Source organism: Megalobrama amblycephala, linkage group LG9 (genome assembly GCF_018812025.1).
Source record: "Megalobrama amblycephala isolate DHTTF-2021 linkage group LG9, ASM1881202v1, whole genome shotgun sequence".
In the NCBI taxonomy this organism is placed as follows: domain Eukaryota; kingdom Metazoa; phylum Chordata; class Actinopteri; order Cypriniformes; family Xenocyprididae; genus Megalobrama; species Megalobrama amblycephala.
Genome location: NC_063052.1, coordinates 11,582,338 through 11,605,896, shown reverse-complemented (window position 1 = coordinate 11,605,896; position 23,559 = coordinate 11,582,338). Strand labels below are relative to the sequence as shown.

At 35.6% G+C, this 23,559-nt stretch overlaps 2 protein-coding genes across 2 annotated transcripts; one reads left to right on the top strand and one right to left on the bottom strand.

The window, feature by feature from the left end:
* Positions 1 to 525: 525 nt before the first annotated feature.
* Positions 526 to 2,854, top strand: bet1 (Bet1 golgi vesicular membrane trafficking protein). The gene is made up of 4 exons (XM_048201573.1): positions 526 to 694; positions 1,394 to 1,503; positions 2,357 to 2,413; positions 2,509 to 2,854. The coding sequence occupies exons 1-4, from the start codon at positions 676 to 678 to the stop codon at positions 2,662 to 2,664; spliced, it is 342 nt and encodes a 113-aa protein (XP_048057530.1). The 5' UTR covers positions 526 to 675; the 3' UTR covers positions 2,665 to 2,854.
* Positions 2,855 to 3,309: 455 nt separating this feature from the next.
* zgc:85777 (uncharacterized protein LOC405871 homolog) lies at positions 3,310 to 22,814 on the bottom strand. The gene is made up of 9 exons (XM_048201572.1): positions 22,574 to 22,814; positions 17,152 to 17,272; positions 10,558 to 10,687; positions 8,852 to 8,958; positions 7,230 to 7,397; positions 6,966 to 7,139; positions 6,444 to 6,605; positions 4,084 to 4,234; positions 3,310 to 3,819 (listed from the first exon to the last, which is right to left on the bottom strand). The coding sequence occupies exons 1-9, from the start codon at positions 22,766 to 22,768 to the stop codon at positions 3,729 to 3,731; spliced, it is 1,299 nt and encodes a 432-aa protein (XP_048057529.1). The 5' UTR covers positions 22,769 to 22,814; the 3' UTR covers positions 3,310 to 3,728.
* Positions 22,815 to 23,559: the final 745 nt, after the last annotated feature.

Below are 23,559 nucleotides of genomic sequence, written 5' to 3'. Positions count from 1 at the left end.
CCACAACTGCCAAAGAACAATTTGCATTAGTGGTCAGTATAATAAAAGATATTTAGTCATTTTAATAATTCGTTTAATAATTCATTTTATGTGTGCATGTTTTTTTTTTTAAGTAAATTGGTAGGCCACAAATGTTGAGAAATGCCAATAGCTTACTACACCTGTATGTGAATTGAAATTTGAATCTCAGTGCTGAAAAAGCTAATGCCCATGTTCTCTATCAACGACCCTTGTATACAGTAGAAAAACTGGAAAAAAAAAGAAAAAAAAATACTGTTGGTGGATCTCATGTAAGTGACAGGTTGTCCCGCCCTTGAGCCAGTAAACACGTCATCAGAGTTGATGTTATTTTGATAAAAGGTTACAAGGACTCATGAATTAGAAAAAAAAAATCATTTATAATAAACACTGCAATATTACACAAAACATAATAAGTGTCCATTTTGTTTTCATGGTAACTTGTAACTCGTCAGCTGTCTGCAAACAAAACTTCACTACCCACTCACCCTTTCGCGTGTCGCTTTATCCTTCGCGGCTTCCGTAGGGTGTCGTGGCGCTTGTTGAGTTGGAAGGGGAAAGTACAGCGGCTCTGAATAGCAAGATAAACTAATATTTGTTTCATTACTTCCAAACTGTGGTTATCGTATATCATATCATACAGATTTCCGGGCTATAATGAGGCGTGCAGGTTTGGGTAAGTATGTTTCCTCTCTGTTATGATATTTGAAGCTCATGCTAAGCTAAGTCAGTCACAGATTGCGAGATTAAACAACCAAATCATGCTAAATATCACAGTTTCCAGGTTCAGAGAACCTTCTGGATAAATAACTGTACCAGACTAAACGGGGTCTAATTTTCTCAATAGCAGACCAGCTGTTTTAACTAATATAAGTTAGATGTTTACATCAATGAATGAGTGTTTGTCAGTGTTTCTGCGTGTATGACAAAATAAATGACACATCCAAGCTTAACTTTAGATTATTTTGATAATGTTTAAACAGTTTTATTGAAAGGAACCATCAAAATATCATCTAAAAGTCTAATTTTAATTGAAAAATAAAATTGGGCAGCAACTTAATTAGATACTCAAAATAATATTTTGTGAAAAAGCTAATGTTGAATTTTGTATCCACGTTATATTTATAGTCCCCTTTGATATGTTGAGTAGTTTCTGATGAATACACATCTAGCATGTCAAGGCACTTGTCTAAGTTTTCCCCAGCCAGCCTGTGTAAATGATTTGCTCTGCCCACCTTAGACAAGTCAAATCAATTCATACATGTTAATTCATACGTGGCAACGTTTGAAATAGCTAGCTGTGCTTGTATTTTAAAATACTCAGAAACTCTAATCTTATCTAGTGAATTTGACCTGATTGTTAATTGTTCTTCAGGTGAGGGGGGCCCTCAAGGCAATTACGTTGCGAGTGGATACAGCTTGTATGAGGAGGAGAACGAACATCTACAGGAGGGACTGAAAGCTAAAGTACACGCACTTAAACATGTGAGTGGGCTTGAACATCTCATTTTATATTTTAATAACTGTGTTGCAAAACCTTTATATGTATACACCGATCAGGCAAAACTGCAGCTCTTTTGGGGTGTTCCTGGTCTGCAGTGGTCAGTATCTGTCAAAAGTGGTCCAAGGAAGGAACAGTGGTGAACTGGCTCATTGGCCAAGGCTCATTGATGCACGTGGGGAGCGAAGGCTGGCCCGTGTGGTCCGATCCAACAGACGAGCTACTGTAGCTCAAATTGCTCAAGAAGTTAATGCTGGTTCTGCTAGAAAGGTGTCAGAATACATAATGCATCACAGTTTGAAACCTTGAGTCCTGCCATCCATGTGGATGTTACTTCGACATGTTCCACCTACCAAAGCATTGTTGCAGACCATGTACACCCTTTCATGGAAACGGTATTCCCTGGTGGCTGTGGCCTCTTTCAGCAGGATAATGCTCCTGCCACAAAGCAGAAATGGTTCAGGAATGGTTTGAGGAGCACAACAACGAGTTTGAGGTGATGACTTGGCCTCCAAATTCCCCAGATCTCAATTCAATCGACTATCTGTGGGACGTGTTGAACAAACAAGTCCAATCCATGGAGGCTCCACCTTGCAATTTACAGGACTTAAAGGATTTGCTGTTAACATCTTGGTGCCAGATACTACAGCACACTTTCAGGAGTCTAGTGGAGTCCATGCCTCGATGGGTCAGGGCTGTTTTGGCACCAACACTATTAGGAAGGTGGTCATAATTGTATGCCTGATTGGTGTATATACATACATTTATATAATGTATTTATTTCAATACAATATATCTAAGGAAAAAAAATAATTTATCCGTTTACATCTATTTCAGCTATCGATTGACATTGGAAATGAAGTCAAGTACCAGAATAAAATGTTGGGAGAAATGGTAAGTGAAGGGAAATTATTATTGATAAAATTTAGTTTCTTCATCAAAACACCGATCTGAATATCTTTAACATCTCGCGTTTGTTTGTCCTCAAGGACTCGGACTTCGACTCAACTGGAGGTCTTTTGGGATCCACCATGGGTAGATTGAAGCTCCTCGCCAGGGGAAGCCAAACCAAGGTGTACTGCTATATGCTGCTGTTCGCCCTGTTTGTTTTCATTGTCCTGTACTGGGTGATCAAACTGAGGTGATCGCAGGACCGATGAGATCCAGGACATTTCGTATGTGCCATGCTCATTTAGGGTACAGGATCAGAATTCTCACAGAGACTACAAGGAGTGTGTGACAGTGCTGAACCATTGAGTGACAATGTGCAATATGAAACAAAAATCTGTCCCAACCCACCAAAATTAAAGTCCCCTCAGTGCAGGGATAATGCTACTCCTTTAATACTGGTCATGAAAAAAGATTAACATGCTTCTGTCTTTCTTTTACTCAATAATAATAATGACCTTTATTTAATGATATTATTCTTTTAGGAGAACTTCAGTGCTGTAAATGTGTGCTAACATTAATATTCTATATGGATACTGATTAAATACTTTTAAAAGAGAGGTATGCGACATCACAGTATTCCCTTTTAATTGTATAATTGGAAATTCAGGTTATGACAACTGGCCAGAAGTGAAGCTGGATGGGTGTAAACAATTTAGCACAGACCTAATCCATGCAGGTCTTCACAGCATCTTTGAAAGAGTTGCCACAAAAATTGTGCTTATTGAATATAGTGTTCAAAGGGCTGATCTTGAGACTGTGAAAACCATACTGAGATGTGAAGTTATGTGCAATTCAGTTTTGTATACCAACCATATAAAGAAACCACCCCAGAAATTGTGTAATTTAGAAATGTTTTGTATTATTTTTTTGAAGTTCTTGCTCAAACCCCTCTGCTCTTTATGGTTAACATAATGGTTAAGTTTTTCCAGACTAGTTTGTAAATAAATGTAATTTTTGAGAGAATTATTACATAAACATTTCCTTTATGTTGTCAAACACTGTGAAAACAATTTTTTTCATGCATATTAACAAACGTAATCATATACAACTATACTCAGAATTTACATATGTTACATATAATTTTGTCAGGTTTTCATCAACCAAGTCTTCATTAAGGCAACAATATCTGACTGCAAATTACAAATCATCTAAACTGTGTTGTAACTGCTACTATAACGGATTTTACTAATCCATATATATTTAGCATTAGATTCATTTTAAGTGCACTTTTTTTCACATTGTATTTATATCAGTAATGTCATTTCCTGGGTAGCGTGTCCATGTACTTGCATATGATTGACAGCATCACCTCATCAGCTCCTGCACCAATAGACATTAATCTGGAGTCCCTGTTAAGACAAAAATTGGATTTGATTTATTTGTGACCTGACAGATAAGGATTAGACTAGCCAACATTTTACGCTTTTAAAAATCAGTTGGACACTCGATTCACAGCTCTTTCAACACCCTCAAAATCATATTATGCATTCATATGTATCAGATGCTTCATTGGAACCATAAGCGCCCTTATTCAAGAGTGAGCACACGCAATCTAAACCTGTTGCCTTTAAATGTCACTAGATGTCACTGCAGTTCAGATGAGAGAAACTGACCTGTAGAACCTGCTGACTAGGACGCCACTGGTAAAGCCCATGCCACCCCAGTACTGGAGGCAGCTGTCGCCGACCTCTCGGGCCAGTCGTCCTGCCTTCAGCTTGGCCATCGACGCCAACTTTGTCACATCGTTTCCCTTAATGTACAGAGCTATTGAAAGTGCACAGAAAATATATACATTTTATAGGCATTCATTTTCAGGTGTATACACTGAGGTTCAGCTATTAGTTTATAATTTCACTTGTTTCAGTCACACTTTAGATTAGGGTCCAGTTTTCACTATTAACTAACAACGTAATTGATATGATCTTAATTTGAAGCGTCAGGTTACTTCCAAAAGGTGATTTATTTTGATAGCTACCATAGACATCAGTGTTTATATCTGAACTATAAACTTTTATCCCATTAATTCTGTGATCATTTAAATTGTTGTAACACAGAAATAATGATACCATGTGTTAGGGGCCGTTTACACTACACCGTTTCAACTAAAACAGAAAACGTTTTATGCATTTTGGCCGTTCATTTACACGACGACAGTGTTTTGGGGCCTGAAAATGCAAACTTTTGAAAACAGTATTGGTATCGTCTCCATATAAATTACAAAAATGTGATTACGTGTTCAGTCTATAGGCACGTAGTGTTTCTTTACAAAGTGACATCGCCAACTACTGGCCTGGCATGCATAATACAGTGTTTTTAATCATTTTCGCAGATCTGTGTAAATGGGGATTATTTTGACAATGTTGTTGTCTGTGTGTGAAAAACGCGAAGGAAAAACTTTTCCATAGCTGCGCGCTCTGTTTAAGTCTATGGTGACAGCAGCTACAACTATCAGAGGAAGGCCAACGAAACACTCTCAGAAGGTTCACAACAAATTTACAATATGTCTGGGATATGTGGTGCTGTTAGCCGTTTCAACAGTCGTCAGAACTACACATTTATTTGATCCCAAATCGGCAGAATTATTGGCTTCATTCAGAAAGGGCCATACCACTGGCAGCCAAACAGCAATGCACAACATTAATAACTGCTGGGACTGTCATTTACATAACATTATAATTGTATACAATATTGTATTCAAATATTGTGAATTCTAGTTGCTGTGTTTCGGCGTGTTATTACAGGATGAACAAATACACGACACGAGATGCCTACGTACTTAGTTCAAGTACATGCGTGCATGATTTTGTGCAAATATAAGTTGTAATTTTATGTCTATCTTGTATAAATATATATGAATTACCCTATATAGGATGTGTTCCGTTGAGTTAATTAACTTTGTTTACGGGTTTTTATTCTCTTCAGCTTCAGCGTGCGCAGCTCAAACAGCAATGATTAAGTCATTAAAATGTTTACAGTAATATTAAAACTTTCATATTTTTAAAAAAATGATACAATATTTTTAATAACTAGCTCTTATATTGTTCTTGTTTTATATTCAGCAACACATGGTTTGATTAATAAGGATCACGAACAATAACAGATGTTTTTCTCAAATCATCTCATTTTGATAGTATTATTTGAGCTGCGCGCGCTGAATGAACATCCGTAAAATGAAGCGCTTTAAGTTAATTAACTCAACGGAACACATCCTATATAGGGTAATTCATATATATTTATACAAGATAGACATAAAATTACAACTTATATTTGCACAAAATCATGCACGCATGTACTTGAACTAAGTAATGTAGTCAGCTCGTGTCATGAATTTGTTCATCCTGTAATAACAAGCCGAAACACAGCAACTAGAATTCACAATATTTGAATACAATATTGTATACAATTATAATGTTATGTAAATGACAGTCCCAGCAGTTATTAATGTTGTGCATTGCTGCCAGTGGTATGGTCCTTTCTGAATGAAGCCAATAATTCTGCCGATCTAATTCCTTTGGGATCAAATAAATGTGTAGTTCTGACGACTGTTGAAACGGCTAACAGCACCACATATCCCAGACATATTGTAAATTTGTTGTGAACCTTCTGAGAGTGTTTCGTTGGCCTTCCTCTGCCAGTTGTAGCTGCTGTCACCATAGACTTAAACAGAGCGCGCAGCTGAGACCGGTCACAAATATGGCGGCGATAGAATACAGTGACGTCACATGAAACCCATGGATACATGTTGTTTCATACCTATACATGACAACTGCTCGATTTGGGGCAGCAGCAACACAGATATAATGTTCCGCTGTGACCGTACTAGTCAAAGGATTTTAATGATTAAACATGCAGCTCTAGTTTACACTATTTCATTCCATTATTAATTTGGAAGTGGTGGCCCTGTAGACCTACCAGACCCAAACCCATGAAATTGCATAGCTGCTAAAATAATTTGGGAAACAGTCGGATTCACCTGTGGCGCGATGCAAAAGTGAGCGCAACAGCTCGATTTCTGTTTGCAGCTCAGCCAGCCTGAAGTGAACGACCTGGTGGTGCAGAATCGGCTGATTGAAGATCTTCCTCTGTCTGGTGTAATTAATGGTCTCTTGGACAACTTTCTCCATCATCGTCAGGACTTGAAAAACAAGAAGTACGACAGTATCTGGTCACGTCTCCGGTCTAACATACCAAAGGGAAAAATTCTAAAGTGTTTTTCAACAAATTAAATAGGAAATAGTTGTAGGATTTTAATCCCGACAACATCAAGACAGGAAGTAGGCAGAAATGTTTTCAAAAGGTCTTCCAGAAGCCTTAAAACAATGTTTGACTCATCTGTAAACACATTTGGGCCTGAGAGGAGAGCGATCTGGATTTATTGTATACACACAAGCACCACTGACATTAAACACGGACGTCATGCCCATGCCAATCTCAACAACGAAGAGCAACGTTTGACGTGCGGTTGGATGTGTGGGAGTCGGAAAGGATTACTTACTATTGGCCACTCCCCAGAGTCGCTCCTCTTGGAACTGCAGCATCTGGTAAGTGAAGCCCATTCCCTCCTGCCCTATGACATTTTTGCAGGACACACGCACGTCATCGAAAAACACTTCTGCTGTATCAGATGACCACATGCCCATTTTATCGATCTTACGTGGAATATGAACGCCTGCAGACGAATGGTAAAACATTAGCATGCTTTCTTTGGAAGACAAACAACTCTTTTCCAAAAGTTGTGTGTTTTTTCTTTCAGTCTTACCAGGCAGATTCATGGGTAAGCAGATAAGGGATTTGTTCTTGTGTGGAGGGTCATCGCTGGTGTTGGCCAGGAGGCACATCCAGTCTGCTTGTGTGCCATTAGTAGTCCACATCTTTCCTCCATTAATGACAAACTCGTCTCCTTTGCGCACAGCTTTAGTCTTGATGCCTGGAGGAGACAGACTAGACTTTATTTGTTCATTTGGATCCCCATTAGCCACTACCTAGATAGTGGCTACTCTTCCTGGGGTCCCAGCAAGTAATTCACTTATTTTTAACTTTAGATCAGTGGTTCTCAATCAGGAGGCTGAACTTCCAAGGGTGACATAAAATGATTTAAATTAATAAAAATAATATTATTTACCAATTTCCAAAAATATTAACTTAATATTATTATTATTAATATATTAAACACTCTAACTTAAACAATAAAAAAGCTACAAAAACAAAAAGACTTTATTTTATTTTTCACTCAAAAACTATAGTTTTTATTGAATAACAGTTCTTAAAACTTCTTGAACAGTGTTATTTATATACTGTAATGGTATTTTTTAGCATTGAATTAGCTTTTATTTGAATACTTTCGGTTTTCATTTTAATATAAGTTTTAGTAATATTTTATTAATTTTTGTATTTTAAACTATTATATATCATTGATTTATTTTTATTTCAGTTTTAGTCATTTTAGTACTTCAACTTATTTTAGTTAGTTGCAACTTTTATTGTAAGTATTGCAAGTTTTTCCACCTAATATTTATATTAATTTTTTTTTTTTTACTTTTAAGTTCTTGAACAGTTATTTTGGTATTATTTATAACTGATATACTATTTTTTTGTATTTTAAATTAGCTTTTTATATTTTTTCAGTTTTCATTTAAATTTCAGTTGAAGTTTTAGTATTTTTTTATTACTTTTTTTAAATATATATTTAGCTCCTAGCTTTGATTTTTTCCCCCAGTTTTATTAATTCTAGTACTCAACTTATTTATTTTATTTAGTTGCAAAGGTGACATTTATGTTAAGTTTAGGTTTTTCATCTAATATTTATATTCGATTTTATTTCACATTTTATTTCAATTACTGAAACAAGTTCTTAAACAGTTATTTTAGTATTATTTATATAATGTACTATTTTTTTGCATTTTGAATTAGCTTTCATTTTTTAAGTTTTAGATTTTTTTTTTCAGTTTTAGTAAATTTAGTATTTATTTTAGTTCGTTGCAAAGGCAACATTTATCTTAAGTTTAAGTTTTTCCATCTAATATTTAAATACACTTGTAATATTAGCTTTAGTTTTATAATACACTACTCTCACTTCACCATAAAACAAGTTTAGATTTCTTTGCAACTCATTAATAATCTGTGACTAGTGCCTGCTGTACTTCAAATACAAAATTGAATACATTTATAGAAAATAGCTCTGCATACCCTGGTGTGGTATTCCCATGTAGGCGAGTCTTTTAATCTCCCTGGCCTGAAATGCTTTGATATCTTCATTTGAGAAAGTAATTAATTTTAGATTTGTGTCTGGTGTATGTTTAGATCTTGTTTAAAACACCCCCTTGGCAATATAAAGATCATGTCTTTCTTGTTGGGTACATTATCTTCAGCAAAAATACTTACTTGCTACATCAGAGCCGGCCCCTGATTCGCTCACCCCGAGGCAGGCCACTATGTCTCCCATTATGGAGGGCTGCAAAAAGTCTCTCTTGAGCTCTGCAGAACCAAACCTAAAACAGCACAGAAGTCACAGTCACATCCTCACAATGTCAAAGCAGCTGTGATTTAAAGCTCATGAGATGCAAGGGTTACACGAGAGATTTACATTTTACTAGCAGCAAATGCAATTTCAGAAACTGTTCCCTAAGGCAGAATCACAAAGGACACTAATCAAAATCCCTGTTTTTCTGAATCCAAATAGCCAAAGTGGATATGCACAGAAAAATGAGTGTTTCCAGAGAGTGAGCACAGTGCAGTAATATCCCCTCAGTGACCGTGTACAACCTGCTGCAATCACAATATGGTATATAAAAGGAGGAAAGGACCCCTCCTGATAACTACAGTATTTATTTATAATAAATAATAGGTGGTTTAAATTGTTATAAGAGTCTGTCAACACATACGATCATTTTCTTTCTTTTTTAATTTTTTTTTTGCCTTTTTTCTCAATAAAATATTAAAACTTACAACCAGATCAATTTACTTGAAAGCAAAACTACATGATATATTTTGTTATCATAGATTTTATTTATAAGTTTACACCATTTTTTTTCACAAATGTAAAGTCGGCATGAAACGGAAGTTGCAATAGTCTTTTTTTTCCCCTATTGTGATGATTGTGATGCATATCCAAGTGAAGCGGCTTCTCGAACAAGAAAAAAAAAATTTGTCCATGGAGAATTGATTGGATGGTTGTGGTTTGCTATTGGCCGATCTCATGTGAGTGACAGGTTGCCCCGCCCTCGTGCCAGTAAACACGTCATCAGAGAAGAGATGTCATTGCAAGAGGGAGGGGACGTTATTTTGATTATGAGGAACATGAATTTTAAATAATAATGATATGATGTGCCCGGATGAATCAATTAGTGATGCAATATTAGATAAAAAATAAGAATTTTTAATTTTGATTCCATGGTGACTAAATGCTTAAAACAAAAAAAATCTGTTGGCCTTGACTTCCTCCTGGTCCGCATTGACTTAAACTGAATGCTCGCCTCTGCAGAATCAAACGCATCAAAGGGAGATGGATGCAGAGGCAGTTATCATTAGATTTTGCATCTTTGCCTCAGACAGACAACTTTTCGTCACGTGGCAGATTTAATTTTGTTCTGGAGGCAGGGTTGCCAGGCTTTCACAACAAAACCCACCCAATTGCTACTCAAAACTAGCCCAAAACTAGCCCAATTGCTTTCCGGGGGTAAAATCTGTTTTTGGTGGGGTTCCCCTGGTAAAATTCGGATTCTAGGGGCTAAATAACATGATATTTGGGGTCGCTTTAACTAGCGGACATAAACGGTGTATAAGTAGCCCAATTCTGCGGGAAAACCACAGACTTGGCAACACTGTCTGGAGGCTGAACCTGCGCTCTGCTGCCACACTGGAGCGCACTCGCCACTAAATGGACAGAGGTGGAAACTACAGTTACAAGCTACAATAGATCAGTGTAATCTGCCAAAATGAAGACAGCTTCAGATTTTTCCTTCACTGCTAAAAAATTCAATCAATGACAGAAAATATTTTTGGTTAAAGCGACCTCTGATTCTGTGTAGTATTCCACTGTTTGAGGTGTACCAACTCAAAGGATAACAATATTTAATTTTAGAAATCACCTCGCCAGTGCAGGTGTAGCCATGTCACTCTGAACGCCGATGGCCATGGGAATCCCTCCACAGTTGATGTTCCCCAGTTCTTCAGCCACAGCCAAGCTGTAGCTGAAGTCCAATCCCAGACCTCCATACTCTGCAACAAATGAAAACAACCAGTGAGCAGATGCTTCCTCTCTACAATTTTTTGTTAATGAGCATGTAAACATTGTAAATAAATACTTTAGACAAATGTCTCGCAAAATTTGCTGAATTTCCTGAACATTTTGATCACAAAACAGCTGTAATTTAGAGCCTTTCTATCAGGTCTCTTTGTTCTTGGGTAACATTAAGCTGAACTTGCTTACTTCAGTACTGAAGACAATTATGCATCATGTAAAAGTCATCTACATATTTGTGCCATGCAGTAATCTAAGAACTTGACGTGCCCTTTTCACACCCCTGCAGTCCATTTAGTCATCATTATAACATACTGTACTACGATGTCTTGTGCAAACGGCGTGTAAGCTATTACATGTGATCGTAATAAGAGCATTACGGTTTCCCACGATTCTTTACATGTCATGCATTTATTCATGTCATTTCATGTTCCATTTCATTTTGCATTTTCCTTCAGGAAACAAATATTACAACATTAAGGAAATTATTCTATTCTGTGCAAGCAATATGGGTAACAATAATGTTGAAAAGCAAGTCCTGTAGTGACTGTGGTGAACTCTACGCTTGTTTCCCTCAGTACTACAGGATGCTGTATTCTGTCATCAGGTCCCGCGATGGTTGTGGACAACATTAGGTGTGGCAAAATAAGGAAAAGTGAAGCCAGAGAGCAGAGGAAACAGATACAGCATACAGGAACAGCTGTAGTCCAGCAATTCAGTATCCAAACAGATGGTCTGTTAGTGTTCAGTACCTAGTGAGATGCTTCCAAAAGGAAGGTTTGTTTATCCTGATCACAAACTAGCTTAATTTACCTTAAAGGGGACCTTTGTACGGAAGAGGATTAGGGCCAAGCAATAATAAAAAATAAAAAAATAAAACCATCTCGAGATTAAAGTTGTTAAATTTAGAGAAAAAGTCGAAATAAAATGTTGAGAATAAACTCGTTAAATTATGAGAAAAAAATCGTTAAATTTCAGGAAAAAAAAAATCGAGATAAAATGTTGAGAATAAAGTCATTAAATTACAAGAAAAAGTCGTTAAATTACGAGAACAAATTCGTTAAATTATGAGAAAAATGTCGTTAAATTTCGAGAAAAAAGTCGAGATAAAATGTTGAGAATAGTCATTAAATTACAAGAATAAACTCATTAAATTACAAGAAAAAAGTCGCTAAATTACAAGAACAAATTCATTAAATTACGAGAATAAATTCGTTAATTTAATGACTTTATTCTCAACATTTTATCTCGACTTTTTTCTCAAAATTTAACGACGTTTTTCTCATAATTTAACGAATTTGTTCTCGTAATTTAACAACTTTTTTCTCGGAATTTAACGAGTTTATTCTCAACATTTTATCTCGAAATTTAACTACTTTAATCTCGAGATGGTTTTATTTTTTTATTATTGCTTGGCCCTAATCCTCTTCTGTACCTTTGCAAAATCTTGATTTTGTTTTTTGGACCTGAATCTTCAAAAAACACCTTATTTTCTACATATTTTACATTGTTGCAGGACCTCACTTCCCAGTCTGTCAGTAACTCTCTGTTTAGTTCCTGTCTCTATGAAGCCCCTCCTTCTGAAATGCGAAATGTGTTCTGATTGGTCGGCTGGATCAGTGTGGTGTAATTTGAGCGCTTTGTAAATATCACGACCCTTGCCATAGCCGCAAGTTTCAAAACACTACTAACTAACTTAATCCAGCCTCACCCCTTTATTTTATGCATGCCCGGAAAAGAAGAAAAGCTGGAAAAAAAGTCAAGACTACAATCAAGGCATTTCAGGGAGTTCAGAAACAGTGCGCACTGATAGAAACAATAACTCCCTTTGGAGTGACTTTGTGCTATGTAACTTTGCAGATCTTTTTCATTCTCACAGCAACAAGTTGAAAAAGCAAAGAGTTGCAATAGTTTTATATGGGATTGTAATAGTATGAAATACTAGGATATAAAGTTGGAACAAATGGGGAAAAGGATGTCATATGCCAACAAGCAGATCTGAGCTTTACGAAGGTCAGCTATTGGAAGGTGGTCAACACTTCCGCTTACTGTGTACATGTAAAAACGGTGGTGAGTGATTCTCCTGTTTGGTGGCGTAACATCGCACAGTACATTTAATCATTGCATAGATATTAAATGAGAGGTATTTCAAGAGACACAAGAGGCCGTGAACCCCCACATATTTTGGGTCTTGAGTAAATGTCAGAACACTGGATGGTTCGGATAAGAATGGAGTGTTAGTGCCTTATCTGAAGCTGCCAGGGTTGGAAAAACAGACAATCTGGATTTACGCCAGTGTTTTGTAAGATGGATTTGTTTCAGACAGGTTTTGAAAGCTGTGATTTCATAAAGATTATGTTGTTATAGGAACCAGCAAAACTCTAAAACGAGGACTCAAAATACTTTCCATCATGCAAAATAATCAAAATGCTAACCTAAGATCATGTAGCATTGTGTGCATGTTTCAGTGTTGAAGGCTCATGGTGATTATACATATGGGAGACTGGGGCTAGATTTTCCACAAAGGCTATTTCTTAGTAACCATAAGTTTGAGTCAAAAGTTCATAACACAAATGTGCTTTCAAACACTTCATTTTTTTGTGTGTGTGTGAATTATGTCCTCCAAAATGAAATAGCAATACCATCATATTTTTGCCGTAGCTGTTAAGTAAACAAGTCAACACAATAAAACCAAATTGAAATACATATTTAAAAAAGTCATTTTTGTCATTTTCCAGCACAAATATCTAAAATTTCTTAAATCAAGATTCCTTGAGAAGCAAGATGACTTAAGATATTAAAGGTGCCTTAGATTAAAAATTGAATTTATCTTGGCATAGTTAAATAACAAGAGTTCAGTACATGGAAATGACATACAGTGAGTCTCAAACTCCATTGTTTCCTCCTTCTTATATAAATCTCATTTGTTTAAAAGACCTCTGAAAAACAGGCGAATCTCAACATAACACAGACTGTTACGTAACAGTCGGGATCATTAATATGTACGCCCCCAATATTTGCATATGCCAGCTCATGTTCAAAGCATTAGACAAGGGCAGCCAGTCTGGATGTGCACAGCTGAATCATCAGACTAGGTAAGCAAGCAAGAAAAATAGCGAAAAATGGCAGATGGAGCGATAATAACTGACATCATCCATGATAACATTTTATTTTTTAGTGATATTTGTAAACTGTCTTTCTAAATGTTTCGTTAGCATGTTGCTAATGTACTGTTAAATGTGGTTAAAGTTACCATTGTTTCTTATTGTATTCACGGAGACAAGAGCTGTCGCTATTTTCATTTTTAAACACTTGCAGTCTGTATAATTCATAAACACAACTTCATTCTTTATAAATCTCTCCAACAATGTAGCATTAGCTGTTAGCCACGGAGCACAGCCTCAAATTCATTCAGAATCAAATGTAAAATGTAAACATCCAAATAAATACAATACTCACATAATCCGATGCAGTATGCATGCAATATGCATGACAAACACTTTGTAAAGATCCATTTTGAGGGTTATATTAGCAGTGTAAACTTTGTTTATGCACTGTTTAAGGCAAGCATGAGCTCTGTGGGCGGGGAGCGTGGGCATTTAAAGGGGCCGCAACCTGAATCGGCACATTTCTAATTATGCCCCAAAATAGGCAGTTAAAAAAATTTATTAAAAAAAATCTATGGAGTATTTTGAGCTGAAACTTCACAGACACATTCGATGGCACCTTTAAATCTTGTTTACTGAAAAAATTGACAAAATGAAGCAAGTTTGCTTAAAACAAGAAACATATCTGTTTTTCTCTTTGAATTAAGTTTATTTTTATGACCCCACTGGCAGCAATGTTTTATTTTTGATTATTATTTTCAGAAAAACAAGACCTAAGTCATTTTGCTTCTCAAATAAATGTGTCTTGATTTAAAGACTTTTTGGATATTTGTAATGGAAAACAAGACAAAAGTATTGGATAAGAATTTTTTTTTTTTGTTTGTTTGTTTTGCAGTGCAATATGGTTTGATACGTTACATTTTACATTTTTGTTGTTTCATAATTGTTTTAAGGTTTAAATTTGCTTATAATAGGCAGGTTACATTGTGACAGCTTACCTCAAATAATGTGACAATAAGCCCTGCTGCTGGGTAATGTGATTTAACTGTACCGTATCTTTTTTCCTGAGCAATAACCAAGGAAATGTTCAATAAATCTTTGTAGGCAAGATTTTAAAATATGCGTCAGTGCAGAAACTGACTTTATTCACCCATAGTCCCAGTCTCCCCTACATCTTGATATCTTTCATAAAATTATTACCTTTCACTAAAAAATGTTCTGCTTTCTATAAATGTGAAAATGCTAAATTTGCCGTCACTGACGATGGTGGATTCTGATTATAAAAATAGCTCCAAATCTCAACAGGGAGTGCGCAAAAGAGAGATATAGAGCGTGTGCAGGAAAACCTCCAGTTTAGCCTACAGCAGTCAAGTCACAATTCACCTGAAAAGATTCTACGTTATTGTTCAGAGATTTGCTGGTGTATCTGTGCTGCACATATCAAATGAGGTGAAGCAACGCTCCGAGTACTAATCTTCTGCCTAAGAAGATGCTGTAAATCCAGCCGGCTAATGCAGAAGTGTCACAGTGTCAGCACTTCTTAATGCAAGTGCTGCTCTCCTCTGACCTACAGATTTATGAAGCCAGATTTAAGTTTTCCCCAAAGCCTCCAGCCATCTAACAATTATACTGCATTCTATTCTTAGTTGCTGAATCTTTGGATATGTCATATAAAAAAAAGAGGATATTAACTGTTTTAACCTGCTGTATTAACTGTATTAAGAATGAGGCTCAACAGTCATTGGTTATTTGAATAAGTTCAATATAATAACAGATAATCTGTTGTGCATGAATGAAATGCATAGAAGAGTGTTCACATAAAGTGTTTGAAGCACTTCTGTATGACTTACACTTAAGTCATTACACTTCACAAACAGCCCATGGTTTTTTAAAGTTTTAAAATTGTATTTCCTTTTGGTTCTCTTATCATTCTTCTCACATATCGGGAGGCTATAGCAACCCTTTGAACTGACTGGCAAAAAGTTGTGCTCTGACATATTGATATGTGTATAACCACCAACCTATTTTGTGTTTTCCACTGTTCTCATAATTGCTTCCTGCAGCAATGTTGTTATTTTTTCATGAATCCATCTGTACTCACATAAAAAAAAAAATCCTAAGACTGTTTAAGGGCACCCTGCAGTCCTCTTTTCCCTCTACTTTTCTCAAAAGTATACTTAGAACTGTATTTCTACCATTACCAAAGACAAAATTATCCAGTTTGCACTTAAAACACATATTTTCCTGCAAAAGAATGATTTTTATTACAAGTGTCTTTTTCAACCAGCTGTTTTCAAGGGGATACTTCATGAAGAATCAATTTTCATTGATCTTGTGCAATAGAAATGTTCATAGTATTATGAAAACATACTTTTAGCTGGACAAACCGCTTGTTCTGAAATGTCTGATGTCAAAAATATGAAAAATAGGATATAACCGCCTAAACTGACTATGCAGCACCTGCCGCTCTGTATACAGCGTTTCTCAACCTTTCTGACTTTAAGGCCTCTCTCTCACATTATATATATATATATATATATATATATATATATATATATATATATATATATATATATATATATATATATATATATATATATATATATAAAATGCTGTGATTCCAGAACATTTACTTATTTTATGCTTTTTAGCTATTTAATTTATACTAGAGTTAGAATATTTTAATATATGAACAGTAATTTATTCATTTAAACACTTTTAAGTCATCCTGTGGCCCACAGGTTGAGAATCACTGGTATACAGCATCTTTCAGAAGAATCCCAGTTTTAGGAGAGGGCAGATGTTTTTTTTGAGAAGGCACAGCAGCAAAATATTTCCTTTTTAACTCTAAAGGCCAGAACACACTAAGCCGACGCACTAGTGGCGACGAAAGCAGACTGTGGGGTTGGCTCACGTCGGCAGCGTCTGTGTCCAAAGTTGCCCTGCCACACCAAACCGACGCTAAACAGCTGACGGCCAAGCAGCACGTCAGTTCTGCGCCTGCGTGATGTGAAATGCCTTTCCGAAACAGCAGGCGGCAGTATCTGAACAGCCAATCAGAATGATCAGATGGCCTGACGAGCTCCAACGCCGATTCAACATTTCGAATCGGCCAAAAAAAGGCCGACGAGGACCAACTTCAGCCGACGGTGCAGAACACACTGAGAAAACTAAGTCGGCCGACGAAGAAAAACTGCCCGACGGCCGACCGTCGGCTTGGTGTGTTCCTGCCTTAAATGTCAGAGAGGAGAAGGAAAATGGTCTTTTGACTCTTTTGAGGGTCACTACTTGTGTGCTTGATTAAGGTACATCTGAAGTAGCAAACGTCTGCTTACCCACAGGTTTGTTGACTCCCAGAAATCCTGCACTTCCCAGGATTTTGAAGATCTTATGGGCAGGAAACTGCCCTTCTTCCTCCCATTTGTCTACATAAGGGTTGATCTCTTGATCGATGATCTGTAACACATTCAAGTATAAATAACTGAGAACTGTAACTAAAAATGAACCTAATATTATCTTATTTATAGTTACAAGGCAATTAAGCACTTATTCCAGTGAAGCAGGATATCAAAGTAGTAAACTCAGAGGAGGGAAGAGCTGCAGTGACTCACAGGAATTAAGTCTCGGAACAACACGACAGAAACTGGAAAACAGTCAAAATGTTCATTTACCTACTTACTTACTTACTTACTTAAGGCCATCACTATATATCCAAGATTCCAAACACACTCTAAAAAATGCTGGGTTAAAAACAACCCAAGTTGGGTTGAAAATGGACAATTCCAGCAACTGGGTTAAATGTTTGCCCACCTGCTGGGTAACTTTTATTTAACTTTAAAAATTACTGTATTGCTTGCTTAAAATTAACCCAAATATGTTTAATAAATTAACATTTATTAATAAGTTCAATAAATATTAAACATTAAACAATAAACATTTATTAAATTGCTTATTAATAAATGTTTACCTTTTAATTATTATTGTTGCCTCTAGTAATTATTTGTCTGATTTTTAATTTTCAACGTATTTTGGGTTCATTTTAAGCCAGCCATACAGTTATTTCTAAACAATCGTTGGGTTAAATAAAATTTAAAAAAAAAAAAAAAAAAAAAGAGATTGCAAAAGCTTTTCAAATTAACCAAACAAGTTGTTGAGTCTTTAATTTTTGACAGACATATGGCCTGGCAATTAGTGAATCCGGCTCGTGTCATTTCCTGATCCACACCTTCCTTCTACTGGTCACTTCCAGCCCTCTCTAAATATAAAAGTGGCAAAAGGCCAAAAATTAGAAAAAGTTTTCAAGTTCCTTCAAACTATATAGGGTGTAATAGCCGTACAATAGTTTTCGTCCTTGAAAAAGAGGCAAAGCTCTCAACTTCCTTCTGAGTCACTTCAAGACGCCTGGTTGTTGTAATAACATAACTGTTGTGAAATATAGTGAGCATCTGCAGCAATATTCCATGTAGATTTGAGCCATACAGGCGCTGCCAAAAGATATATTCCTGACAGAGTGACATGCATTTCACTTTCAAGTTTAGCCCTGGACTTCTTGTTCAACAGTAAACTGAACATCATATCACCAATTCAATTGAATTATTACCAAATGTGCTATTTTTTACACTACCTACAGTTTGGGGTCAGTACATTTTTTTGGTTGTTGTTGCTGTTGTTATATTATTCAGCAAGGGTGCAATTAATTGATCAAAAGTGACATTAAAGACATTTATAATGGTACAAAAAAAAATTGCATGTTGTTCCTTTAAACTTTGTATTAATAACAAAAAAAATCCTGAAAAAAATGTATCAGTTTTCACTAAAGTATTAAGCAGCACAACTGTTCTCAACATTAAATAATAAGAAGAAATGTTTCTTGAGCAACAAAATTGGCATATTAGAATGATTTCTGAAGGATCATGTGACACTGAAGACTGGAGTAATGATGATGAAAATTCAACTTTACCATCACAAGAAAAAACTGATATTTATACACAATATCTATCAATCTATCTATCAATCTATCTATCAATCTATCAATCTATCTATCTGTCTATGAAATGCTAGTAAAACGCTAATATTGTGAAATAGTATAACAATTTAAAACAGGTTTAATAGGCATTATTATACTATTTGACAATATTCGATCAAATAAATGCAGCCTTGGTGAGAATAAGTGACTTCTTTCATAAACATAAAAAAAAAAACTTTTGAAAGGTAGTGTATATTTCATAAATCATGAACAAATTTGTTGGCAAGATTTTTGCATTTGCATTGTTCTTCTGGCTTTAATCTATGTGAACTAATAAAAAAAAGGAAAAAAAAAACGAATGAAAGAAAGATGATACTTTTTTAGTATTATAATGACATTAGCATTAGTAAGTGTATTTTATATATATATATATATATATATATATATATATATATAAGATATATAAGGGGTGTAACGGTACACGTATTTGTACCGAACGGTTCACGGAGCAAGTTCTAAATGGAAGTGATCATCCCTCTGCCTCTGCATCCATATGTAAGCAGGGCACGCGCGTGCCATATGTAGCAATTTGGAATGCACTTGGCAAAGGAAGCGGCGTAATTTCCTCATTATCTTCAGCTGGGATGTACATACGGCATGCTAATGCTAATGTCATTATAATACTATATAAGTATCATCTTTCTTTATGGGCCTAATTTAGTGACATGTCCAGGCTGCTCTTTTCTATACAACAAAATAGTAAAGAAACTGGGGTTTCCAAAGAATATCAAAGGTACTATAAAATAGTTTAAGACTTCCAAAGCCAAATATACCTTTTGTGAGGAAGAAAATGAAATTTAAGTTGTTAGTACCTAACATTCTTGCCTTCTGCTTGCTGTAAACTAACAGTCTGGAGTAAATAACTTCTTACATATCTTCCAGGTTTTAAACAACATTTTTGGCTGAACTATTAGATCATAAACAGATGGAGCAGAAGTCTAAATGCAATTAAAAGTCATCAGACCTTGTAATGCTCATTGTCTGTACTGTTTTAGTGTCTGATCACAAGAACACTAAATGTTGTAATGGGGGAGTCAAAGGAAAGCAAGGCAATTCATTAAAATCTACTTACACAAATGAAGCAGAAAAGGAAATAAATTCTTTTCTCAATAACGCATTATGCGAACAATAAAACAAAGTTGATTCAAGCATGATGAACCAATCATTTTATTTCAATTAAGGCTATAAACTTTTCCAGCTGTGACTCCTCTTCAGCTAATATGTCACGCATATACGTTTAATATGTGTACAGACTGAGCTTTCAGTATGAGCTCTGAAAAGTCAAAAAGAAAAACATTGCAGAGGGATGAGCACCACATTTCCCCAAAAACATGCAGACATGCTGCTTCACTGGCCAACAAAAACGTCCTGGCTCAAAAGCAGTGTGAACAGAAAAAACAGCATATAATAATGAAAGGAAGCCAGGGTCGACAGCATACTAACAAACTCAGCATGAACTAGTTTCTGAGTTTCTTCAGCAGAAAGAATTGGTGGGGAAAACGGGCAGAGAACATATAACGGAAGTGTCTCATTTTGTATTAGATCTACTCAAAACCCAGAAGACTGTCTGGATAACACAGTCAGAAAGGAAGGGTGGCGTCCGAACCTACAGTACAAGGTGCCTAATTCTTAATAAAGGTTAGCGATACATTCCACAATACTCTAGTCGGTCGGAGCTGCGAATTGTTTGGTGGGGTCCACAACTCTGACTTATGGTTTGTCAACACTTTATGCACCCAGAAGAGCAATGAACTAAACTGAATAGCACAGTAGGTGATGTTTCCTGGAAGTGCTAACCCTATTTTGCGCATTAAGCATTGATTTAGATTTTTTTTTTTCTTAAATCATACTCCCATTATATAACGCATTACGCATTGCGTAAGATACTGTGAAGAATTTAATCTTGAGTCATGAGATGACCTTGAGAAGGAATGCATTTTATTGTAAAATACATGAGTACAAGCTGAACTAGGCTTGCAAATATTAAGCCCTATTGAATTTGATACCAATCTTTTCTTCTATTTAGATGTAAGATTACATGCTTCTAAGTCAAGGACTTTTCTAACTTGTCACTGTCTCTGGTGAGTTCTTTTAATAAACTCATGTCCCTGACTTTCACGCTTCTACAAACGGCATTGTTCTCATTATCCGCTGCTTTTTCTGTTTTCCACTTATATCCTTTCTCACACCAGCCTATTCCGATACACTTGGAGCCACCGGGAATTAGAGAAAACAACTTCCTTCCCAACTAAGCCCTGTAACCCTTCCAAGTCTAGCCAGTTTATACAGAAGTACAATTACTGTGACTTTCACTCAATTAAATCTTATTAATTCAAATATGATTCCTAGGCAGTGTTGGGGGTAACGCATTACAAGTAACTTGAGTTATGTAATCAGATTACTTTTTCAAGTAACTAGTAAAGTAACGCATTACTTTTTCAATTTACAACAAAATATCCAAGTTACTTTTTCACATTTCTTGACTGACAGCTCTCATGTTGAGAGAAATAAAGTTCAGAGGTGTTGTGTGCGCTGTGTGAACATGATGGTTATTGTAGTTTTAGACTAAATGTGAACATCACACTTGCACGAAAACATTCATTATTCCTCAAAATGAATAAAAACAGTGAAATGCAATCTCAGAATTTTTGCAAACCTGCAATAATTAACTATATTAAATTACACAAATATACTTATATATTTGCCAAAAATAGAACTTTTTTGTTATTAAAAAACAAACAAGCAAGCCCAGCCCCGGTGAGAAAAAGTAGCTAACGCAAAAGTAATGTAACACATAAAATTTTCATAAAAAGTAACGAAGAAATGCAACTAGTTACTTTTTTAGGGAGTATCGCAATATTGTAATGCATTACTTTAAAAGTAACTTTCCCCAACACTGTTCCTAGGAGATGGTAATGATGTGTAATGGAAACAACTAACTTTTTTTTCCTGCACTTTTTGTAGAAAAGCCTTGAACTTGCTAACACAAAAGCATTTAGTAAATTAAAACTGACTTTTAAAAAAAAAAAAACCTCATAATAGCCTACTTCTCTCAGATCTTTAAATGAATTGATCTTCAAAATGTCTCTCAGTTGGCCTAATAGAGATATTCTTTTATTCTAATTCATATCCTAATCAGAGAAAAACTTTTTGGGGGAAAAACAACAACAACAACAACAACAAAAAAACATTTGTTTGTTGCTTGGTGTGATAGAAATGACAGGAGAACAAGAGACTGCAGTCTTATTAAGTAAAAAAAAAAGTTCTCTCTTATATGAAATGAAATGTGAATAATCTGGTTTTTAAAAGTGTATATATTTGATAAAGAAGGGATTTTTTTTTTTTAAAAACTTGTATTCCGGAGTTGACAGCAAGCTTTAAAATCAACATGAGCGTCACGTGACAATCATGGAAGCACCAAAACAAAGCGTCTAATCTTGAAAATTCATCTTTATATCAAACAAATCCTTCCAAAAATCGAATTACGTCCAACATTAACAACAAGTTCCTATATATATAATATAACCCGAGACAGATGCAACAACTAGCTGTGCAAGCTAGCTACAAAGTGACCTCTTACCTACATTCACTTGCTGAAAAATATTCGACCTGCACATTCACATTCACATGAGCGTGATATTCAGTTAGCTAGAAACTTATTCAACATTCATCTCGACAGAGAATTATATATGTGTTAAGGATACAACACAATAGCACGGTGTCATATCTACCTTCCTCAAAGATGACTTTAATGCAAAATGTTCCTCTGTGTAGAGAACATGATCGATATTTTCGGTAGAAATGGATGCTTTCGGATTAGAGGACGATTTTTCAGACAAGTGCCGTTTGTTGCAGACAACAGTTGTTTTAGGTAAATTACGATTCACAGCCAAACTGAATCTCAAGACTTTAGCGCGCAGTGCCATTCTTACAAACTGCACAAAAGTGTTGACCTGCGCATGCGCGTTAGACCGCACGTAGAACCCGAAGTCGAAAGTACAGTATCTCAGCCTGATATGGTATGCTGTCAGCAAGATAAATATAGTTATAGTTAACTATAGTATAGTATAGTTATAGTAAGAGGCTACACTAAAACTGTGATAGCCAAATGAAAGAATAATTCTGAAATAATGTTCATACAAGATCCATATTTACTTAATAAATGATATTAAACCATCATATTATACCATTTGTTATTATGGTACTTTGTCAGTTACCACTATGGTTATCATAGTACATTAGTTTAATTCGATAGTCCACGTTAGACATTCTATTAACTATAGGGGTGAATTGAGGTTGATTGGGACACTTTTCCCCAGTCATCTCAAAGGCAAAAAGTGTCCCAATCAACCTAAATTCACCCCAAATAACTTTGCAAATAGGCCTACATGTCAACTAACTCTCATTCGGCTATTAGTAGACTGTTAGGTTAGGGTTAGTAGAACAGCCTAAGTAGATGCAGTTGGAAAGTTACTTCAAAATACTCAAAATAAAATGTTAGCAAATATTAAGCAGACAGTCTACTAATACTCTAATGACTGCAAAGTTACTTATAGTTAGATTATTGAAATAAAGTGTTACCACATTTTGTAATTAACAAGAAAGTGTGAAATTATTATGGCAAACTCTTTTCTGTAAAATACTGTACACTTTAAACCAAACCCATAATGACTCTTGGGGATGTTCAGGTGACAAAAATTTCAGCCAGAAACTGTAG